The sequence below is a fragment of the Anolis carolinensis genome, chromosome 1, assembly GCF_035594765.1.
Source record: "Anolis carolinensis isolate JA03-04 chromosome 1, rAnoCar3.1.pri, whole genome shotgun sequence".
Classification (NCBI taxonomy): Eukaryota; Metazoa; Chordata; class Lepidosauria; order Squamata; family Dactyloidae; genus Anolis; species Anolis carolinensis.
The window spans coordinates 210,789,352-210,814,516 of NC_085841.1; the positions used below are offsets into that span (position 1 = coordinate 210,789,352).

The 25,165-nt window shown below is 40.4% G+C and overlaps 1 protein-coding gene across 1 annotated transcript; it reads left to right on the plus strand.

Annotated features, from left to right (window-relative positions):
• Positions 1 to 4,995: 4,995 nt before the first annotated feature.
• Positions 4,996 to 25,165, plus strand: gorasp2 (golgi reassembly stacking protein 2). Its single transcript, XM_003226165.4, has 10 exons — positions 4,996 to 5,262; positions 14,604 to 14,684; positions 16,407 to 16,610; positions 17,763 to 17,849; positions 18,236 to 18,366; positions 19,595 to 19,727; positions 20,005 to 20,125; positions 21,055 to 21,132; positions 22,096 to 22,206; positions 23,991 to 25,165. Exons 1-10 carry the CDS (start codon positions 5,200 to 5,202, stop codon positions 24,332 to 24,334), a joined length of 1,353 nt encoding a protein of 450 aa, XP_003226213.2. The 5' UTR covers positions 4,996 to 5,199; the 3' UTR covers positions 24,335 to 25,165.

Below are 25,165 nucleotides of genomic sequence, written 5' to 3' on the forward strand. Positions count from 1 at the left end.
TTGGTTGCTAGGCAACCAAGTGGGCAGAGATTAGCCCTCTAAACTGGCAGCAATTGGATAAAAAAAATTATTGCTCTCCCTCTAATTAGGACTTTATTTTTCTTTTCTTTTTGTTGTATCAACCTTGAGGCATGGATGATGGGTTGTGTTGTCAAATTTTGAGGTTGGGGGGCCTGTACTTTTGTTGTTTTGTGAATTGCCGTGATGCCATCACTCTTTTATATATATAGATATATATATATACATACATACATACATATACACACACACACACACACACATACACTAGCTTGGGGACCGATAGTGCACAGGTTATTTGAGAAAGGCATTGTTTGCCTGTGTTCCAAGTGTCATCTAGATCTAATGTCAGCTGGGTTCAGTGGGTGCAAGTCTCATCATCCATGTTTCATTGAGGCGGGGGGGGTTAAGGAACCCCAGGAAATACCATATATGGGCAGAGATGGCGACAGCTAGCGACCCGGGTGCATAAACTCACAGAAACATGTGACTTCTGGGAAATCATGTGTTTCTGAAGAAATGAAAGCTAAAGAAAAACAAACAGAGCATGCGTACGCAGGCGCTCTGAAAGATTTGTGAGCACGGCACAAAAAGGGTGCAGCCGGCCTGCTAGTCAGCACCGATTGGGCAGCGTCACAACTCTAAGCCAATGAATTTGCTTGTGGGCGGGCATAACCCGAACCCTGTAGTGTGTATAAATGTTCACTCAGCATGCCACTGGGCGGTTCCCCTGGAGAAGCACTTACTTTGTGCTAGGGGGACCCCTAGTGGCCATTAGCGAAATAAAACTGCTTTCTGGGAAATTCCTTCAGTTGTCCGTCTTCAAATTCCTCCACTGCGCCAACAAGAACCGTAGCACGAAGGTTCCGCTACATCATCCCACTCCAAACAGCGCTAAGTGGATCATGGGGGCTCTATGTGCCAAGATTGGTCTTGATCAGTCATTGGTGGGGGTCACAGTGGACTTGAGAAGTGGATGAAGATACTGGAAGTCCCATCATCCATGGTCCAAACTCTTCCAAACTGCACCAGAATGAAGAGGGGGTCATAGGGGGGTTCTGTGTGCCAAGTTTGGTACTGATTCGTCATTGGTGGGAGTCGCAGTGGTCTGAGAAACTGATTGAAGGAACTACAAGTTCCATTGTTCATGGTCCATCCTACTCCAAACTATACCAGGGTGTAGAGTGGGTCATGGGTGTTCTGTGTGCCAAGTTTGGTCTCGATCAGTCATTTGTGGCAATTGCAGTGGTCTCAGGAAGTGAGTGAAAGTACTGCAAGTCCCATCATCTGTGGTTTGTCCTCCCCCAAACTGCACCAGGATGTAAAGTGGATCATGGGAGGGGGGAGGTCTGTGTGCCAAGTTTGGTCCTGATCCATCATTGGTTAAAGTAACAGTGCTCTGTGGGAGACAAAGCATTTGAAAGTACTGCAAATCCCATAATCCTTGGCCCATCCTCCTCCAAAGTGCTGCAGCATGGAAAGTGTGTCATTTGGGATATGTGTGCCAAGTTTGGTTCAGTTCTGTCATTTCTGGCAGTTGCAGTAATCCCAGGAAATGAGTGAAAGTACTGAAAATCCCATCATCTGTGGTCCATCATCCCCCAATCTGCACCAGGACATAAAGGGGGTCATTGGAGTTCTGTGTGCCAAGTTTGGTCCAGTTCCGTCACTGGTGGGCGTCGCAGAGGTCTGAAAGCTGAAGCAATTGAAAGTACTGCAAATCCCATCATTCATGGTCCATCATCCCCCAAACATCACTAGGACATAAAGTGGGTCTTAGAGGTTATGTGTGCCAAGTTTGGTCCAGGTCTGTCATTCCTGGCAATCACAGTGGCCTGTGGAAGTGGCAACCAATCAGAAAGCTGCAACATACATACATACATACAAACATGCATACAGACAAACACTAACTTTTATTATATACTAGCTTGGGGACCCGGTGCCCGGGTCATTTGAGAAAGGCATTGTTTGCCTTTGTTCCAAGTGTAGCGTAGATTCAATGTTAGCCGGCTTCAGTGGGTGTGGATGAACTGCAACTCCCATATGTGAGTCCCATCATCCATGTCCATGCCCGTCCAAACAATGCCAGTATGTAGAGTAGGTCATGGGGGTTCTATGTGCCAAGTTTGGTATTAATCCGTCATTGGTGGAGATCATAGTGGTCTCAGGAAGTGAGTGAAGGTACTGCAAATCCTATCATCCATGGTATCTCCCTCTGTAAACAGCGTCAGGCTGTAAAGTGAGTCACAGGGGCTCTATGTGCCAAGTTTGGTCTTGATCAGTCATTGGTGGGGGTCATAGTGGTCTCAGGAAGTGAGTAAAGGTACTGCAAGTCCTATTATCCTTGGTCTGTCATGCCCCAAGCTGCACCAGGATGTATAGTTGGTCATAGGAGGTATGTGTGCCAAGTTTGTCTTTTCTCCGTCACTGCTGTGAGTTGCAGTTGTCTCAGTAAGTGAGTGAAGGTACTGTAAATCCCATCATTCTTGGTCAGTGTGAGAGGCCATACTATTTTGTTATGTCTAGGTTTAGAACTATCCTCTAATAATGTGGTTCTCGAAACTCTTAATATTTTTACTCTGGCCTTCTGGATTAGATGTTCCGGATATCCCTTATTTCTAAATTGAGTTTTTACTGTTTCCATATCTTGTTCAAAGTCATGTGGTAGAGTGCAATTGAGTTTAATTCTTAACAATGGTGAGTATGGGAGATTATTTTTTAGAGGTATGCTATGGTAGCTACTATAATGTAAAAACGCATTTCTGTCTGTATGTTTTCGATAATTCCTAACTATCAGTCTGATATCTTTGATGACCCTCACATCCAAATAGGCTAAACTGTTTGAATTAATATTGCCCATTAATCTGATCTGGGGATGAATAGAATTGACCCACGTTAAAAGTTCCTGAGCGGTTTGGTGATTTTTCATTACTACAAATATGTCATCAATAAATCTACAGTACTACACAATATGGTCAAAAACAGGATTTAACACATTATTCAAAATAAATTTAACCTCCAGATCATTCATGAATAAATTGGCTATTGATGGGCCACTGAACTCCCCATAGCAACTCCCTGTATCTGAAAATAAAAGTGTTGATCAAACTTAAAATAGTTTTTTTCTAAGACTACATCAACTAAATCCAATAAAAAATGGGTTGGAGGATGTAAGTTCGATCTTAGGTCTAGTGTATTTTCACAAACCTCCCTTGCTTCTGATAATGGGATACTAGTGTAGAGTGAAGTGTAGAATAAATGTTCCCATTGATTGATTGCCCGATCCAATGAGGAAATAGAGAGGATTAGTACCCAATTTCAATCATTACTAGAGACTTTAAATGTGAATGATCAACATAAAACTGATTAGGAAACCCTGACTAATAAACTGAAGGAATTTTCACAACAAATCAAAACTTTCAAATTCAAGAAATTTGAGAAAGATGAAAACGATTACAAAAACAACAGAGTTTACCACTGATTATACACCAATATTCACAAACCTAAGAAGCAGGTCCGTTTTAGTGAATATACATCAGAAGAGGACTCCACCTCCTTTTCTGATGGATCCTCCAATAGTACTTCAACCTTTGGAAGGGATAGCACCCTGATGCCCAGACGCACCAGCAGAATTAGAAATCAACCCAAGAGGTTTTTTCAGGGGGCTCCCAATCAGAAACGAAAGACTTAATAGTTAATCTGTCGAATAGAATTTTGTCCCCACTAGAAAGATCCATAATCAACAGGGGCTTATCATTTGTTCCGACACCCTAAATCAATCATTTTAGGACTCATATTGAATTGGCAAAACTGTTCCGTTCTATAAAGTTACGTTATCATTTTGGCCACTCATTAAACACTGATACAACAATTTTTAAACCTCGTAGTGGGTATCAGAGCTTTTGAAAAAATAGTAAGTGATGAAATTAATTTGAAACGCATTCCAAAGCAAGATACAGAGCCAACTTTTCCAAGGCTGAAAGACCTAGCCAATGATAATGACATTACAGTAGAGTCTCGCTTATCCAACGTTCTGGATTATCCAACGCGTTTTTGTAGTCAATGTTTTCAGTACATCATGATATTTTGGTGCTAAATTAGTAAATACAGTAATTACTACATAGCATTACTGCGTATTGAACTACTTTTTCTGTCAAATTTGTTGTTTTGGTGCTTAATTTGTAAAATCATAACCTAATTTGATGTTTAATAGGCTTTTCCTTAATCCCTCCTTATTATCCAACATATTTGCTTATCCAACATTCTGCCAGCCTGTTTATGTTGGATAAGTGAGACTCTACTGTATATGGAAACTGGCTGACAAAGGGGGAGCAATTGTAACTCTCCTCGGATTCAAACCGTCGATCTCTTGGTCAGCAGTCCTGCCGGCACAAGGGTTTACCCATTGCGCTACTGGGGGAGCCATGTCCATGCTGATTATATGATTTAATATTTACAGTAGTCTCACTTATCCAACATAAACGGGCTGGCAGAAAGTTGGATAAGCGAAAATGTTGGATAATGAGGGATTAAGGATAAGCCTATTAAACGTCAATTTACGTTATGCTTTTACAAATTAAGCACCAAAACATCATGTTTTACAAGTCTGCCACTTGTTTGGGAGTGTGGCTGCACTTGTGTTGCTGTTGGGCGTGTTGCTGCCTAGAGAAACTGCTGTGGATCCGGGTGGGAGGCAAACTGCGTTGGATAATACAGAATGTTGGATAAGCGAGACTCTAATGTATATGTAAAGGCAGTAGCTGCCTTGAGTCGCCAGAGCAGCAGAGAGCAGCACAATGAGCGCCTCACACTTTTTCTCCCCACGCCGGCCACCATAGTTGCGGCCGTGTAGACTTATCTAAACAGTTAATAGGCCGTCCTAGGAAGCAGAGCTGCTTCGGTGCCCTTGGCGCCCTCCAGGCGGCGCTGTGGAGAGGGCGCGGGCCTGCTTTGCTCCTTAACGCAGTGGCCCCCGTCTTCCGCTTTTCCGCCCCTGCCAACTTCCGGCGCACCGGGCGCTGGGTCCTGACGGAGTGCCACGTCGTTGAGATTGAGGCGGCCAGGAGGGTCGGGGAGGGAGCGACCCGAGACGGGGGAAGGGGAGGAGAACGAGGAGAAGAAAAAGAAGAAAGGCGGCGTCTGAGGAGACGACGACGCCTCCTCTCCGGCGGGGCCTGAGGCATGGGCGCGTCGCAGAGCGTGGAGATCCCCGGCGGGGGCACCGAGGGCTACCACGTCCTGCGAGTAAGGAAGGCCCCGCGTCGGGAGGGCCGCGGGGAGCCTACTCGAGGGAGGGAGGCCTGTCGGGGTCTTGGGGAAAGGACACCCAGTCTGTCTGTCTCTCTGCAGTATCATGACAGTTTGGCATCACTTTCACTGTCACAGCTCCATGCTTTGGAGTCCTGGGAACAGTCGTTTGGTCAGGTATTCCGCTGTGGTGCCACGACAATGACCCTCAAGTCCCAACATGCTGTGGCGGTGAACCATGGCATTTAAAGTGCCTAGCTGCTATAATGTTGGAGTGTGGCTGCATGCCCTTCCTATGCGACCTTTCCTTGTGAAGTCTGATCTGGCTGCGGTGGTCCATGCCTTAGTTACCTCGAGGTTGGATTATTGTAACGCACTCTACGTGGGGCTGCCCTTGAAAACGGCCCGGAAACTTCAGTTAGTCCAGCGTTTGGCAGCCAGGCTTCTAACTGGAGCAAATTACAGGGAGCGGTCTACCTCCCTGTTTAAGGAGCTCCACTGGCTGCTGTTTATTTTCTGGACCCAATTCAAGGTGCAGGTGATGACCTACAAAGTCCTGAACGGTTTGTGACCGCATTTCCCCCTATGAACCCACACGATCTCTTCGTTCATCGGGGGAGGCCCTCCTCTCGCTTCTGCCGCCGTCACAAGCACGGTTCGTAGGGACGAGGGAGAGGGCCTTCTCCGTGGTGGCCCCCCGGCTCTGGAACACACTCCCAAGGGAAATTCGGCTAGCTGCCACCTTGGAAGGGTTTAGGAAAAGCCTGAAAACTTGGCTTGTCACACAGGCTTTTGAATAAGTACCACCCTCTTGAATGTTGAATTCTTGTACAAATGGTTATCCTTGATCGGTTGCATCCGCATGGGTAATTTCTCTATATAGCCTCAGGGTTCAACTCACTTTTGGGTTCTCCCCCATGTTCTTATAGCACTTTTAACTTCCTCCATGTTTACAAGTTCTCACTTAGTGCACTTTGATCAGCCCATCCTTATGTTTTATTGATGTGTTTTAACTTTGTCTTATTAATGGTTCGATTTTTAATCGTATGTTTTAATTTTTCATTTGTGTGTTTTCGGTATTTGATGTTTTTGTAGGTATACTCTTTTGCATTTGTAAACCGCCCTGAGTCTGTGCGGTGGGGTACAAGAATAACATTATTATTATTATTATTATTATTATTATTATTATTATTATTATGTATCTGTGTGAAAGGAATCAAGGCCACCAGCTTCCTCCCTCCTGGCTTTCAGAAAGAAAGTCAAATCCTGGCTGTGGAACTAAGCATTTGTACAACCACCGTGCAGTACAGAACCACGGAGTTAATGTATACAAAGCAGCTTGGACTATGATTCCGGGATTAGGTGCTATGGTTTTAACAGTTATTAAATTGTATTTATATGCTTTATTTTGTTTTTGAAGTTTAATGTGTTGTGTATTTGTATGCTTTTATGTTTCAATATGACATTGCATAATTGCCAAAACTGGAAGCTGCTCCAAGTCCCCTCCATGGTGAAATAGAGTGGGGTAGAAATGCAGTAAATAAATAATAGATAATAAATGTAATTTAAAATAATGTACAGCCAGTCCCTGAGTTACAAACAGCTGACTTACAAATGACTCATAGTTAAGAACGGGGGTGAGACAACAGGAAGTGAGAGGAATCTACCCCTCGGAAGGGAAATTCACTCCTGGAAGAGTTATTATCTTGTGGGAAAAGGTGTCTCCACTTGAGCTTTATCACCAAGCCTTCTTTCCACAACAAGCCATATTTTTCAAAATCCAATTATCACAGGGACAGAAAGTGAGGTGGAATAATAATAACTTTATTCTTATACCCTGCTACCAAAGTAACTCAGGGCAGCTTACAAATGGGACAAATGTCCACAAGACATAAAGGCAAACACAATCAATAAAACAAATGCATTAAAAAGGAGTATAATAAAATACAACAACCAAAATAAAACAGACTAAACATTACAGAGTAATGCAGATTACATTGGAGCTCCATCAGACCAGGTTCCACAGTAAACAAGACCAAAATCTTAAAATGGTCGTGACGGAGCTATAAAAAGGCTGGGTATGGAATAATGCAAATGGCGTACCATAGGACAGGGGAAGTGGAAAACGGAGTGCTTGCTGGCGAACTAGGGACTAGGGATGTATAACTGGGGACTGATCAATCTCAAATGCCTGCTGGAACATCCAGGTTTTCAAATCCCTACAAAAGGAGGATAGTGTGGGGACTTGCCTAATCTCCCTCTGAGTTTCAGAGTCAGGGGCACATACAGCAAAACAAACACCACAGGGGTGTTAACCCTTCCCTTTGCTGTCTATATGTCTAGAATTACACTTAAAAATTGTACCTGTTCATACATACAAATTCAACAAGAACAAACCTACACAATCTATCTTGTTTGCAATTTGGAGATTGCCTGCATTTGGTCGACATTCATTACAGTATTGGCTATACATTCATATAAATTTAGGGCATTTCCAAGTATTTTACTGTCTCATATGAGGAATTGAAGGAGACTTCCTTCATGGAACGTAGTGAAATGTAATAGTCATAATAATAAAGATTTATTTATATCCTGCTTCCTCTCCCCGAAGGGACTCGGAGCGGTACTTTAAATTGTTGATTTGGTTGACATTCACTCATAACAGTGTCTGCTATATGTAAATATAAATATTGGCCAGCTCATATTTAAATTTCTTTGGACTTTCCCACAAATGCCTTCCAAGTCCACAAAGTTGCTACAAACCAGGGCACTTCTGAGAGATATCACAAAACAATATAACATAAATGTGTGGCATTCATTATCCTCAACGTTTCTATTTTTAACCTTAATTTTGAAAAGAAGTCTGTGAAGTAACAAAGAAAAACATTTTAATAGTTATAAGTTATAGAATCACATTAACTGCCATGGAATTATGGGAGATGTGGCTTTGGAATCATAGGAACATAGTTGGAAGAGACCACAAGGGCCATCCAGTCCAACCCCTGACTATAATAGAAATAAGGCTTTGGATTTGTCATTGTAGGCTCATTAAATGCACAATGCAGAAATTCCCTATTCATATTGCAGTTAATAGAATCATAGAGCTGAAAGAGATCTCATGCTGTGGTCCCCAGAAGCTCACTCCTCCTGCCTCATTCTTCACCCAACCATGCGGCTTGCCTCTTTCACTTGCTGCCAGGGCCCACATGGAGGTGCTGGATACAGTGGAGGGAAGCAGGTTGGGTAGGTGGCCAGAGCAATTCACAGGGGTGCAGGAGGAATAGGGGGCCCTTACCACCCCCTCTGCCTCTGAATCAGCTGCCAGGAAAGAGGTACAAGGGCTGGGCAGGTGAGGTGATTAGCAGGCAATCAGGATGCTGGCTCCCTTGACAAGAGATTGGCAGCCAGGAGGAAGGGCGGCACCATGCATCAGAGTATCATTTGGTGGTTGTGATAACAATGAGTTCTTAGAGTATTTTCTGTCTTCAGCCACCTGGCTGTCTGAATTCCTGTGTTTATGGGCTAAGAAGCATGAGGAATGTGGATTTGATAGCCAAATACAGGTGCCGCACCCTCCCCAGGCTTGAAGCTGTTGTGGGAATGTGCATTAGGTGGCCTTGTGCTTCAGGAAGGGGGTGACAGTGGTGATTATTTGTGCTTCTGCCTGCCAAAGCTTGAAGCTGTTGTATGTATATGCACACAGTAGCTTTGGACTTTGGGAGGGGGTGGTGATGGTGGTGTATTTTCTTGTTCTCCTGAATCTTGAGACTCTGTGCGAATGTGCATGTAACAAACTTGGCCTTCAGGAGGAGGAGGTTGGCCACAGAAACAATTTTTTGTGTTCCTCTCTCCTGAAGTTTGAGCAAATTGTGTGAATGTAAACATGGTGGCCATAGGCTTCAGTAGGACAAAGAGTCGCCACCCCCTCCTGAGGCTTGAGGCTTTTGTGTGAATGTTCATATACTGGCTTGTGGGGTATTGATGGTAACAGTAATTCTTTGTGCTCCCTCCTCCTGAATGAGGCCACTATGTGCACATTCACACAACAGCCTCAAGCCTCAGGGATGGGGTGGCAGTGCCCTTACCTGACTGCTAAGGTGTGCATTCCTTCTGCTCTTTAACCCAAAGAGATAGAAATACAGATCAAGACTAGGTTTGAGTACATGTTACCTTTGTCTACACTGCTATATCTGTGGACTAAGGAGCCTGAATACCAGGATATGAAAACTATCAAGAAACTCAATCATGCTGCTGCTGCTGCTCAGTCGTTTAGTCGTCTCTGACTCTTCGTGACCTCATGGACTAGTCCACGCCAGAGCTCCCTGTCGGCCGTCACCACCCCCAGTTCCTTCAAGGTCAAGCCAGTCACTTCAAGGATACCGTCCATCCATCTTGCCCTTGGTCGGCCTCTCTTCCCTTTTCCTTCCATTTTCCCCAGCATCGTGATCTTTTCCAAGCTTTCCTGTCTCCTCATGATGTGGCCAAAATACTTCAGCTTTGCCTCTAATATCCTTCCCTCCAGTGAGCAGCCGGGCATTATTTCCTGGAGGATGGATTGGTTGGATCTTCTTGCGGTCCAATCATAAGCACAGAATATATGTATTGTAGCATATCATTATAAAAAGGAGAAATGCTAAATAGTTAGTCATGTCTGGTGAGCTTTACTTTTTGTTTTGCTTAATATTTTTGCATCTAAAACTAGTAGTTTATAAACGGAAACTGCTACTATGTTGAATCCAAAATTTGAAATCTTATTGAATGCTTCAGTAATTTAATGAATGGTTTTTTTTTTTAAAGGAGAGCCTACAGTGGCGCAGCGGGTTAAACTGCTGAACTTGCTGACCGAAAGGTCAGCGGTTCAAATCTGGGGAGCGGGGTGAGTTCCCGCTGTTAGCCTCAGCTTCTGCCAACCTAGCAGTTCAAAAACATGCAAATGTGAGTAAATCAATAGGTACCGCTTTGGCGGGAAGATAACGGCGCTCCATTCGGTCATGTCGGCCCCATGACCTTAGAGGTGTCTACGGACAACACTGGCTCTTTGGCTTAGAAATGGAGATGAGCACCAACCCTGAGTCGGACACAACTAGACTTAATGTCAGGGGAGAACCTTTACCTTTACTACTTTTCTGAAGGATTCCCCCTCCAAACACTTGTCTATCTATACCATGTATTATATACAATAACTGAAGTAACTTATCAAATAGTAAAGAATTTTTGTAAATGAGTCAAATGGAATTCATAAGTGGAAAACTTTGTCCCAATGTATGTAAGCATCCACTATGTTGTAAGCAAATGCAAACTCCAGGCAGTTCCCAAGTTATGAACAAGATAGGTTCTGTAGTTTTGTTTTTGAGTTGAATTTGTATGTAAGTAGGAACAGGTTCATTTTTAAGTGCCACTCCAGCCAAATTTATCTATCTACCTACCTACCTACCTACCTATCTTTGAGTAGTATAGGGAAAGCTTAACACTCCCTTTAGTGCTTGTTTTGCTTTCTGTGACCCTGTTCAGAAGATTCCACCTTATTTTCTGTTCCTGCGATAATTGGATTTTTGAAAAATTTGGTTTGTTATGGAAACAAAGATTGGTGATAAAGCCTCAGTGGAAACACCTTTTCCCCATGATAGCTCTTCCAGAAGTTAATTCCCCTTCCTAGGAATAGATTTCTCTCACTTACTGTTGTCCCACCCCATTTGTAACTATGAGTCATTTGTAAGTTGGGTGTTTGTAACTTGGGGACTGCCTGTAGTTATTGAGATACTCTAGGTTTGTATTCTTGTTGAATTAGAAAGATGCCAACCTTTTTCCGGTAAACTATTGCCTAATAACGGTTATCTCTTCTTACTTTATGTTATTGCCCAATCCATATTATAGTCAGGTATGAAAGAAGGATCACTGATAGTGTATTTTGTTCAGTCACACTATGAAATAAGACACATTAAGCATCTCTGGGGATTTGGTCCTGGAAGTTCTACAAAATGCTGCATCCATCCCTGCTTTGGGAAGTTGGCTCATGTTTTGGACTTGTGCAGCTCCCCGCGCTGTTCTTACTGAGAAACAAAATTAAAATCTGATGCGTGAAATTTGACCTCTCATACCCACTTTCTATTGGATCTCAGAGCACCTGGGTGTTTTGTCTTTTTTTAAAAAAAATTATTAGGGGTTTGCAATTTGTGTTATAGATTTAAAAATAACATAATTGGGGAAAAAGTGAGGGATAGTGTCAGGGTAGGTAGTGGGAGGGGAAAAGAGGAAATACAAGAAAATTTGGGGAAGGGGTTAAGAAAAAAGGGAAGGGAAAGGGGGGATGGGAAAACATTTTAGGTCTTCCATTCTTTGTCCATACAGTTGATTTGTCTTAATGTGAGGCTGAGATTTTTTTCTTCTAGTCAGAAACTTTACCTTGGGAATTGGGATTAACCTAACAATTCTTTCTGATACTGATTCTTAACCTAACAATTCAATTCTGATACTTTATATCTGCAAAGAGATCTGATAAAATGCTGACAGGTAGTTGCTTGTAATTATTCTGGACTATTAGGAATGGGACACAGTGCAAACACATTCATTTATTTTATTTTATTTGCCATATTTATACCCTGTCCTTCTCACTTCGAAGGGGACTCTAGAGCAGAGATTCATTGATGTATCCTGGATTGCTGAATGTGAGTTAACTAAGATGCCATCAGTTCGCTCAGTTCTTCCTTTCCTTCACAGTCTTCAATGTATATATTCACACTTGGAGTCATAATAGCAAGTTGCTATTGTGAACTGGAGGGATGGAGTTTAACACTGCCTTTTATTGATTTTTCACATTTCACTTTACCTCTAGACTCATATTTGTACCAAGTCTTGGAGGCACAATTTTAACTGTGGATAATCTTTCACTGGTTCCATTTAAGGAGAAAGTGAGAAAGTTCTCCAGGATTTACGTTTAGAGGTTTTATGTTAGGGTGTCTATGTGCCATTAAGTCACCACTCAGTTTATGATGACCCCATGCTTTCTTAGGCAAAGGATACTCAGATGTTGTTTTGAAAGTTCTTTCCTCTGAAATATAGTCTATGGCACCTGATATTTGTTGGTGCTGTCTCATCCAAGTACAAACCAGAACTAATTCCATTTAGCTTGTAACATCAGGTGAGATCTGGTTCTTAAAGGTTTCTTAGGCCAGCCTCTGTCATGAGATTTTAAAGTAAATATGTATGTTTTGTATTATATTATTGCCTTACTTGCAATAGGAGAAAATAATGTTGGCCTCAAAATATATACATGTTAAGTAATCCAATTTTAATGAATTGATTCATTATTTTCTTCATTTTTAATCATTATATTACTTTTGGTAATAGATGTTTAATCTTTTATTATAAACCATGTTTTAATTTTTAAAAATTCAAATTAGCACAGCTTTCTTCATCCTGGTGAGGTTTAGGAAGGTTTAAGATAAAAGAACTAGTTTTTTAAAATAAAAAATGCTTTCTCATCACCTGCCCTGTTACAGCTAGTCAAGAATGAATGGTTATAGAATAGCCAAAATGAATTGACTATCTGTACTTTGGAAAAAAATTAACTGCAGGTATAGTTGATTTATTTTCTTGTAACTATTGAATCAATTGACTTGCAAAGCATTTTTTCCTGAAAAATGCCTTATTTCTGAAGGAGTTCAATGGCATTCTATAGTCTTTCATTTAAAAAGAAGTCAGCCAGTACAATCAATTTTAATGGAACTAACTGAAGGACTCTTTCATGTACATAATATACTGAAACATTTTATTACATTAAGCCTCTACTGAGCTACAAAAAATTCTATCTTCAGCATTTTATAGCTGATAAAATGGTTGCCACTTTTGCTGGCTTTCCTATAAATGTTCTTTTACATTTGCTGTTTTTTCATGGTGGTGTAACCCTTCATTTTTTCACATTCTCAATGCTGACAGTTAAACACCTGAACTTTTAGGCCTACCACATAAAATTTAGTCTTCTCTAAGCAAATGACTTTAGGAATTGCAAATAGATCCATGTCGGATATTATGACTTCATGCCAACACATTTGTATTAGTTCTTAATGACTTTTTAAAACGATTTTTTAAAATGATACCCTCCTTGGTATCTTGGCAGCAGGTAAATAGTACTTTATCATTCCTATCCAAGTTGGGCAGTCATATGAAATAATTTCGTGTTTGGAGTAATACCACCTCGTACAGGTACCACACGTTGACTCCAAAATTGAAAAAAAAAAAAAGGATGTAAAAAAGTTGCAATGTGGCTATTTGGGTTGCTGCAAAGCTTTGGTCATATTGCGGAATCGCACATTCATAGCCTAAGAGCAGTGGTAAAGAAATAAGATTATAGATAAATTAGTCATGAAGGAGACAACGCCTTGGAAAATAGATTATTCGAAGAGATTGCAGGTTATTATTATTATATTTCTTTATATGCTACTCTTTCTCTCTTAAAAGAGACTCAACGTAGCAGGTTTCCTCTCCCTTCCTTTGCCATCACTGTGCAATCCTGGAGAAAGTGTAACGACTAGTGTAGTCTACTAACAAGATTCTGGCTGCACATGTTTTGTTTGTTTTTTTTGTGGCACAGCAAAGTGTTATTGTTCAATCACAAATAAGTTGCATGCTGCAAGTAGCCTACTCTTTAAAAATACCTAATGAAATTGTAATGGTTTCCACAATTTATGGTATGGATATAGACATACAAAATGCTAGCATTTTTTATATGTAGTGCTTGAATCTAAGATGGTTGAAATGTGATCGGGAAGGTTTGATATTTTGTGGGATGAGGAAAGAAATCCTGCACAGCTTAGGACTCCTGAAGTTGATGAACTGGGTTTCCCAGGCCAGGATGCTTGAACTGTGCTGTCCTGTGTGGCTCATTGGATCTACTGAAAATTGTTTGAAGTGAGTGGATAGATAGTAGGAAACACATACGTTGGCAATCCCTTGTAGCTAGCCATTGTTTCTTGGACCCAGTAAGGGAGGATTTTTCTGTTTGCCCTCCCTTGAAGCAAAGCTTTTTCTTTTTGTATTACTTACTTGTCAGGAAAATTTTACAGTGGGAGCCATGGACATTATCTGTTTTCTGTAACAAATTTTCCTCCCCCTATGATCCAATACAGGAATCACCTGCCACCATTTAGAAACAGACATGTTCTGTCCTCCAGTGACTGCCTCTTCCATATATCATTATAATTGCAGCATCTGTTGTAAATTGGTGGCTGTATTTATGGATCCCCATTTAGGAATTTCATGCTGGAATGGCTCTTTACATGTTTAACTATCAAAGCATAAAGTTTCCAAACTTTCTAAATTTTCACTTCTAATTTTTGCAGGTACAAGAAAATTCACCAGGACATCGAGCTGGGTTGGAGCCATTCTTTGATTTTATTGTATCTATTAATGATTCAAGATTGGTAAGTCCTTGCATTAAAATTCTGAGTGCTAAAGTTGTAAGACTGATACACATGTATGTATTTAAATGAAAACTTTAATTATGTAGTAGCATGACCTTAGATTTAAACCCATGACGTAGTACTTCCCTTGCAGTTGAAATGAATAATGGTTTGCTCAGAAATATTTGAAGAGTGAATGCATATCACTGAATGTCACAAACCTCTGAAATTTAGATAACCGAAAGAGGGTTCGCATTAACCTTAAATTCCTAGAACCCATGATTTGTTCAGTTGGGGCATTGATTAAGGTGTTGGTTCCTTTGCTCATCCGTGTTCATTATACTATATATATGACCAATGACCAACCAAACAGGGCTTGTCTTGCCCTTTCTGGTTGTTTTTCTTCAGAGTTTGTCTGAGTAGTTGGAAAAATAAAACTAGAAAGAAATACGTTGTGGGTTCAGTCATGATAAGCCATAATATAAACAAACTAGCAGTGAACTATGGGCTCAGATTGTGGTTGGTATATGACTTATGGATGACTCAGAAACGATAATTTGTTAACAAAACTGGGTTCACAGATTAGCCTTAAAGGTTTCAACAAATCACATGATGGTTTCTAACAGGTAAATGTAGTTAGTGACTGTCTGGATTTTTCCATGATTTTAGAAAAGGGAACTGATTGTGTAATTGATATAATCCAGCCTCCATTTGTGTTTGAAAGTGGCATTCAAAAGTACAGAGGTTGAAGTGAAGCAAATTGTTGGCAGTAGAACATATTTTTTACAAAGCTTAATAATAATAATAATAATAATAATAATAATAATAATAATAATTTATTTCTTATAACCCGCCTCCATCTCCCCGAAGGGACTTGGGGCGGCTTACATGGGGACAGAACCCTGAAAAACTACAGTTAATGTACACATTAAAACACAATACAATTTACAAAATTAAAATGCATAACAAAACAATTATTTAAAACCTCTAAAATAAACACACAACATATCAATTACAACAGAAGAGTGGGACTATTTAGGTTGCATGGGAGGGGCAGGCTTGTGCAAACATGAATAATAGAACCAGAGTGGGATAAAGTGCTAGGAACTGGCAGGGACAATTTAGGACTGTGTGGTGAAAGTACAAGCTGGTTTATTCAAAGGCACATTGAAACAACCAAGGGAGAGAAGCGATCACGAAGATAGGCAGGATAATCACCATGGCCAAGTCAGATTTCTCGAGGTACAGTCACAGCTGGCACACAAGTTTTAACTGTGCGAAAGCCCTCCCAGCCACTGCCGACACCTGAACATCAAGCATCAATGCCGAGTCCAGGAGGACCCTCTGACTGTGGACCTGTGTCTTCAGGAGAATTGTAACCTCATCGAGCACAAGTTGCCACCCCCAATCCATTGAGCGACTGACCTGGAGAACCTCTGTCTTATCAGGATTAAGCTTCAGCTTGTTAGCCCTCATCCAGCCCGTCACAGCGACTAGGCACTGGTCCGGGACATGGGGGGCTTCCTTGGAGTTAGGTGGAAAAGAGTAGTAGAGTTATCTGCATGGAGATGGCACCAAACTCCAAAACTCTGGATGACCTTGCCCAGCGGTTTCATGTAAATGGATGGCAATACTGACTTGTAGTTTTGTAGCATAGAGGTTTTATATCTCTAATTTTTCTCTGCTGATGCACAGTTGCAAGTACAATAACAAATTAAAATTATTCCTCTATCCCTTTCCTAGAATAAAGACAATGACACTCTCAAGGACTTGTTAAAAGCAAATGTGGAAAAGCCTGTAAAGATGCTGGTATACAGCAGCAAAACGCTGGAGCTTCGAGAGACGTCAGTGACTCCAAGCAATATGTGGGGTGGACAGGGCCTCCTGGGAGTAAGCATCCGTTTCTGCAGTTTTGATGGAGCCAATGAGAATGTGTGGCATGTGCTGGTAAGTAGGAGCTTCCAACACTGTTTTGTAATAGCAATGCATTTTCTTAATGGTTTTTTTCAAAGTTATGTGAATACAGGCAGTCCCCAAGTGATGAAGAAGATAGGTTCTATAGGTTTGTTATTAAATTAAATTTGTATGTAAGTCAGAACAGGTACTTTTAAAAGTGTAACTCCAGCCAAATATATATTAGCTTTAGATAACTTAAAGAAGGGTTACCACCCCAGTGGTGTTTGTTTTGCAGCCTGTGCCCCTGTTCAGAAGGTTTCATTTCATTTTCTGTCCATGTGATAATTGGATTTTGAGAAATTTAATTTGTCGTGGAAACAAGGATTGGTGAGAAAGCTTCTTGTACAAGTTCTAAACAGAGAGTTTTGTGAAGTTTCTCAATGTTTCAGGGACTTTCTTGATGGCTACTCACAGGTCATGGAATTCTTGCCCAAGAGAGGCAAGGATGGCCCTCTTTCAATTGTCCTCCTGGTAGGAAAAAATGCTCTTTTTATATCAGTATACTTTGGGTCATTAACTGGCAACTGAGGAAGATGGTTTTAAGAGATGGCTCTTTGTTTTTCTTGATGTGCTTTTAAATTACTTTTTATTCAGTTGTATTTTAATATAATAGTTTGGTGTGTCTTTATCCTATTATTTATTATTCCACTAGGATTCCCCTGCAGCAGTCTTTGTGAAAGTCACGCCTTTTGAGTGTTATCTGCATGTGACAAATGCACACAGCTTTCCTGTATTGAGGAACTTCTCAAACTCGGTGTGAATCATTTGCAAAAGAAATCTTGGGAGGCCATATTGGAAACCGATCTATGTCTGGTCCAGTTAGAGGATGTTTAATAAAAATATTTTCTAAGCCAGAATGTCATCTCAAAAAACCTTAACACAAAAATTGTTTCATACACTAATTGACATTTTAAACTTGTAAGCCAGGGGTTGTGCTAGGAGTTAAAGTAGGCACAGTTATGGAAGAAAGCAGACCACAGCACCAAAGCCATGTGATAGGTTTGAGACATGTTTGGGATTTTGTTTTGTTTTTGTGGACGTTTCTGCTTGAACCAATGAAAAGTGCTGTCCCTTGTAATTTTTTTGACTTACCGGTAATTAAAACTTTCATTATTTTTCCTTTTTTTTTTGTCTTGAAACCAGGAAGTTGAACCAAATTCTCCTGCTGCACTTGCTGGTCTCAGGCCTCACAGTGATTATATTATTGGGGCAGACACTGTTATGAATGAGGTAAATGTATATTTCATGTATCAACTGATTAGGACTGGGGCTATTTGAAAGCTGTCAGTTGAAAGTTGTTATTGCTTTGTGAAAGGCCCTGTAGAGGATTGCTTTTGAGCACGTATAAATAACATGCTCTTTCACTGTAAGTGAATGAAGAAATGTACAAGCTATTACAAATTAGAATGGGAAGCAGCATTTTATGACTTTTTGATATTCTAAGAGTTGGAGGTTATATTTAATTAAAATAACAAATTAATATCTGTACTAATTGGTTCATTTAAGAACTTCAGAAGATGAAATGGCACTGAAAGAGTTAGTGGAGCTGTAGAAGATCTGGGGTATTGAAATGCTAGCTTGTGTGTGTTAGTCAGCTAAAATATCTTTTCTTTCAGTCAGAAGATTTATTCTCCCTCATCGAAACACATGAAAGCAAACCGTTAAAACTTTATGTTTATAATACTGACACTGATAATTGTCGGGAAGTGGTTATTACTCCAAACTCTGCATGGGGTGGAGAAGGAAGGTGAGCTTTATTTCTGTAGAAATGTAATGTTAATTTGGATTTGCTCACCCTGCATTGCTCCTTGATTTGTTCTGAATGGCTGAACTGGTACAATGGCTGTGGGCATCTGAGTGAAGTGGTGAATGGTTGTTCTGTGCTGGTGGAGCTGTGAGGATCTGGACTCATTTTATTCTGCTCTAAATCACATCCTTGTTAGTGTTGGGAAAATACATGTTTGTGAACCTTCTTCTTGGTGCACATATGTGCCAGAGCTTTCTTGTAGATTAAGTGCAGTGAATATTTATGAATAGGTTTAGATTTTTAGAAGATGACTGTTTATTTTTGTGACCTCAGAGTTTCCTAGAAAATGAAAATTGTTACCAGTTTCCAAATATATCTTTTTACTTCCCATTCTGCATAAGCCTTGTCATCCACACACAAAGAGAGATAGCATTGCTTACTTTTATCCGTTTCTAAAAGGAGAGACCATAAAACCAAAGGTAAACGAAGAGCAAGATCTGTAACTTTCATTTTCATGTGACACCTGGATATTTTTATATACTGTTATCATAACACTATGTAACACAATTTGAAAAAATATGTTCCTGGTTTGAAAGTGTTATTTCCTGTTTAATTGTGCAGTACTTACTTTAAAAGTAGTTGTCAGACTCCAGAAACTTCGTTTTTGTGTCTGCCACAAACTATGTTGATTTGGTTGAAACCCTATCAGATATTAATTAAAAAATTATAGCAAAATGTGCTGCAGGATGCCTTGCAAGAGCAGTTTTTGTGGTTTGATAAACTTTTTCCATGATAAAGCCAATTAGGAAATGACATTTATAACCCAGGAACAAAAATTGTATTACGTAGTGTAATTGTATAAGAAGCCATTGTGTAAATGAAGATTCAGAATGGGGGCAGAAGCTTTCAAAATGAAGTTATTTTCAAGAACTACCTTAATTTTGTAAGCAATAAACTACTGTATTTCTTCAATTCTAAGACATAAGTTTTCCTTATATAAACATCTATTTAAAAAGAGGTGTATCAGAAACGCAGATTATCTTGTGTATTTTTGTTGGTGCTTCTGAAATTAGGGGGTGTCTTACCACCAATTGTGTTATAATTGAAGAACTATGGTATTTTATTTGTTATTTTATTAGTTATAATGCAACATTTAGAAAGTAAGAGAGTATCGATAATAATTATTTATTTGGAGAATAGTCTAATTTTTATATTTATGTTTTAAAAGCCTAGGTTGTGGCATTGGGTATGGATACTTGCATCGAATACCTACACGTCCTTTCGAAGAGGGAAAGAAAATTTCTCTTCCAGGACAGTTGTCTAGTGCACCTATTAGTCCCCTCAAAGATGGCTTTACAGAAGTAAGTTCTAATGCCAGCGGGGTATGATTTGAGTGAAGGTATAACTAATTATAAAAGTTTATTATAACTCTTAATCCTTACAACAACAATTTTACATCCAGAATAGCATCCCCCCCAACAACTGCATAATGCACTAATATGCATTGTCCTTTCTAGTTACATATTTGTTGGTGCTATTTTAAGGCTTGATGTGAAAAGCTTTGTCCTTTTTCTTTCATTGTTATGAATCCCACTGGAGAGTCGGTTTTTCAATATATTATTGTTGTTTTTTAATCAGGTACAGCTGTCTTCAGTTAATACTCCAACTTCATTGCCATCCGGAACGACAGGAACAGAACAGGCCCTGGCTGGGCTTTCCATTAGCTCCACTCCTGCTGTCCCTAATGTCCTCAATACAGGTTTGTCTTTTTCTGTTATCATGCCGTTCATAAGCAGAAGCCTGGGTGAAGAGAGGCCTCATTTATCCATTGTCTCCCTTACAGATGTAATTAAATCACAGGGCCTCATTAACCTTTGTGATTTTGTTGCTGGAGATGAGGTTGTGCCTCTCTCAGAGTGGCCCCATTCCTAACAAGGACGGTGACTCTGGAGAATTCCACTGATGCGAGTAAAATATTCTTTTCCTTCTCCATTCTGGCTGTATTTTCCTACGTTCTCAATAAAGTGATCTAATACATACTAGAATAGCGTTTAGGGATTGGAGGAAATGGCAGCCAGAAAGAAGGATGGCCAGAAATAGGTCAGAAAATCTAGTTTCTCAGGTTCTGAAAAGTCCAGCCATAGAAAGGGTTGAAACGATTCTTCTGTGTTCTGATATCTTATGAAAAGTGCAGATATATTTATTGGTGGCAACGTGTACATTTTGGTCATCCTACACCTGTTGATATTCAGTTTTAATAATTATAAATTCATCTTAATTAAGAAAATTAATCTCAGGTCAATTAGTAAAGCAAGCAGTGCCTACCTTTCCCAAAAAAGCACCTCAGGGATCTGATACATTCTAGTCAATGCATGGAGAATTTGGTAGTAAAATATTTGCTTTGCCTGCAGGATAACACCTATGTAGGAATCTCTGGGTCCTCCAGTGTGATTCTGTAGCCAACTTCAAGTGAAGGTTGACTACAGAATTGCGCCAGAAGACCTAGAAATTCCTAGAGTCACACTGGAGGACCCAGTGTGATTCTGTAGGAATCATACTGGGTCCTCCAGTGTTATGTCAGGTTAAACAAATAGCAATTTCTTGCAAGGTTTTTTTTAGGACGAATTATACTATTTTTCCAAGTATTTTCAAGAAGATGAATGAAATGGAGATTGCTTTTATCTTTAGGTGTTCCTACAGTACCATTAATGCCTCCACAAGCAAATCAGGCTGTCCCTCCTGTTAATCCCGCAGCTACATTGCCAGGTAAGTCGAAAAAATATGAGTTAAAACCCTAAGTTTTCACAAAAACAGTAGAGTCTCACTTATCCAACCTTCACTTATCCAATGTTCTGGTTTATCCAACACAGTCTGCCTTTTAGTAGTCAATGTTTTTCTAGTCAATGTTTTCAATACATTGCAATGTTTTGGTGCTAAATTCGTAAATACAATAATTGCTACATAACGTTACCGTGTATTGAACTGCTTTTTCTGTTGACTTGTTGTAAAACATGATGTTCTGGTGCTTAGTTTGTAAAATCATATAACATGATTTGACGTTTAATAGGCTTTTCCTTAATCCCTCCTTATTATCCAACATTTTTGGTTATCTGACGTTCTGCCGGTTCATTTATTGTTGGATAAGCAAGACTCTACTGTAAAACCATATTATTCAATGGACTGTGTGACAGTCCCTTACTTGTATGATACACTCCTGTTTCCTGGTCATGTCTGCATAATGTAGGAACTAAGTCCATCAGGACTGATTCCACAACAGTTACAGGAAGTTATTTTTATTTCCTTCTGCAATACAATTCTAATTGTGGGTCTTCATGTTCTTAAGATAGAAATAAACAGATTCTAATCAGTGTTGGTGATACACATGAACACAGTATTTCTAAAAATTAAGAGTGTCAACCAAATAAATGGTTTTAATCAAATTTAAACAAATTTGCATACTTCCATAGTATGCATCTTCTTGAGTTATTGAGAAATGCAAAGTTGTCATTTAATTTAAATGGCGGAAAGTTGTTTTTAATTTAACTCCTGATCCACTAAATAATGTTTTTGTTTAGATCAGGCTACAGTTCATCTCTCTTCATCAAGTACTTTGTAAAGATTGGCTTCTTTGCAGATCTTTGTTATGCTTTGAGCCGCTTCTGAAATTTCTGTGGACGTTATGTCCTTTTTCTGTCTGTGTCCCATGCTCCTTTCTTCTATATTTTCTAGGACTGATGCCTTTATCCACTGGACTTCCCAATCTCAGTAATATCCCAAATCTAAATTTACCTGCGACAAGCTTAATTCCTGGCTCTGGATTAGTGGACATTGGACATCCTGGTATGTTTCTGCAGACCTCTGTATCTAGCATAATATATTCTTACGTGGTCACTGTGGAATTCACACCTGTGGTATCTCCTGCGTCCACGGAGCTGTTTTGTATGATTCATTGAAAAGCTTTGCTCAGTTGAGGACTCCAGCCCCGCCCCTTCCCATTAGCAAGCCAGGCTGCAGGGCTTGAGGCCTTAGTTCCTTTCGTCCGCAAAAGCAGCAACATCGGGGGTTTTTTCTATGTGATTCAACCTAGGACTCTTTGACTACTCTTTGGACTTTGCTTTGGACTTCTTTGTTGCTTGAGGCCAGTATGGTGGCCACTTCGGTTCTCAAGTTCATGGGATGTGGGGGGGAAGCTGCCCCAGGGGGACCCCCATGCCCTTTCAGACAGGAAACAATCAGGGCCAGCTAACACCTCCCAACAAAAGATTCCCCCAGAAAGGAAGCAGCCAGGCTTTGAAGGTGAAAGGCCATTACATGCTATTCATTCTGGCTAATTGCAGCATTCATACTTGCCTCCAACAGACAAAAAAAACCCAACCAGAAAAATTGTATATCCACAAGCTTTAAGAAATAACATATACTAACTACCATCAATTCCTCAATACTTTATTTTTCATGCCACCAGACTTAGCCACAGCAACACGTGATTGGGCACAGCTAGTTATATCTAAAAATAGGGCCTGGGTATGTTTGTGCATGCAGAACTCGAAAAGTAGTTGGTCGATCAACTTGAAATTTTGACATGGCATACCAATACGTGCATGTTTTAATAATGAGTTTGGGGGAGAGAAAACCACGGATGATGGGATGTGCAGTACTTTCAATCACTTCACCTCCCACAGTCCACTGCAACTTGCACCAATGATAAATCAATACCAAACCTGGCACACAGACCCCCCATGCCCCACTTTATGTCCTGGTGCAGTCAGGGGAGGATGGGTGATGGGATTTGCAGTACTTTCACCCAAATCAGACCACTGCAGTACTTTCACCCAAATCAGACCACTGCAAGCCCAATGAACGACAGACCTAGACCATATTTGACAAACAGACACCCCATTACCCAATTCATGTCCAGGTGCCGATAGGAGCAGGGTGGACCACGAATGATGGGATTTGCAGTATCTTCACCCGATTCAGCTCCATCTTCAGTAGGCCACTAAGAACCCATACAGTGACGGACCAGGCACCCCATGACCAACAGAAAATACTGGAGATGTTTGGGGACTATTGACCTTGATTGACAGGAGTTATAATTCACCTGCACTTCCAATACACCTTGCATTCGCAATGAGTATCAATAAAGTGCAGGGGTAATCTTTGCAAGTGTGCAGTTTGAAATTAGAAAACAAATGCTTCTTTCATGGGCAATTGTACTTCACATGCTCCAGAGACAGTAAACCGTCTGATCTTAATGTTTATGTAGAAAAAACAAACAAACCAAAAATGTAGTTAATCCATAAGCATTGGGGAAAAAAACTATTTTTCCTTCCTTTCCAGGCATTCCACATAGACACAGCAATGCAAGGCAGGGTATTGAATTGAATGCAGCGTTTTCTTACAGAATCCATGTTAGCTACAATAATTTTTTTTACTTTCAGTTTCATTGCATATCACACTGAATCGCAGCAAAGCGTGGCTGGGTTTAGCTAGTTACAAATATTACTGGGAATGTCTCAACCCTAAAGGGGGAACAGATTGGGAGGGTAGGTGTATGGCTAGCTGGCTCAATCTATCGGGTCTGCTGTATGTGTGACGAGTGTTTTTTCTCTTTCAATTTTCCTCAGGATTGCCTCCACTTCCTTCCTTGCCTCCCATAAATCTCTCTGGGATTTCCCCCCTTTCGCCAGAATTCCTTGCACAGTTTCCTTTGGTCCCCGAGGTGCCCGCTCTGCCTTCCGATCTCCTGTCCTCTGCCCCTCCAATGGGGAGCCTGTCCGCCAATCCTGGTGCCACTGTCAGTGTGGAACAAACCTCTGCCTTCCTTCTGGATAGTGCCGTCCCCCCTCTCGCCACCACTGATCCTGCCGCAAAGGTACCTGGCCCAGAAGCTTGGGGAGACGCATCAGCCGCATCCAGCGAAAAAGTGGCATCCTTGCTCACGGAGGCAGCTGCATCTGAAGCATTGTAACTTCAACCTATCAATTGAATTTGGCTCAGTGTATTTATTCAACTGTGGGATAAATATGAAAAAATATGCAGACTACCATTAAATTCATGCTGGTTTGTATTTTGTGGTTAGGACTTCTGTAAATATACTGAGGGTGACTTAAAGAGTCTGAAATTTTTATGGTGGGCTTGGTGTAGGGACAGTGCAGGGTAAGGAAGTGCTTATATTTAAAACAAAATATCAAGGTAGAACAAGCAGACTTTCAACTGCCAAAATGAGGTATTTTTTAAAAATCTAGTCTGACTCCAGTAGGTTTTCTTGGTTACTTTTCCCCTCTCAAGTTTTGCTTCTGTTAGAAAACCAAGAAGCATTAATGCTTGTGGCACTTGAAAACCATCTTTCTTGTACTTTGCAAGAATTAGGATGTCGGCAATACATTGTGACCGGGTAAAAGTATTTGCTTTTATCCAAGTTGTACATTTTAGCACTATACAGTCCTTTGAACTAAAGCTGTTTTATTAAAAATTTCAGCGTGCAACTTGTCAATTCTACATCATTTAAAAACCTGCCTGCGCACAGATCTTTCTGTTCAGCTTCTGCCTGTCCTTACCTCAATTTAAACACTGTTGAATTTATTTTTTTAAGCCACCGTGTCAAGCATTGTGAAGAAATGGAAAGGAAACCAACTGTTAAATGTTGGATGTCATGTAAAAGCAAGAGGGCAAAATGGCTAGGGATCTTTTGTATGATGAGTACTATTGAGAGAGTTTACATAATGGCAATAAATTCTGAGAATTTTATCTTGCACCATAAAATGAACACTTGATTAAATTCTGACATGGTTGTTGGTTA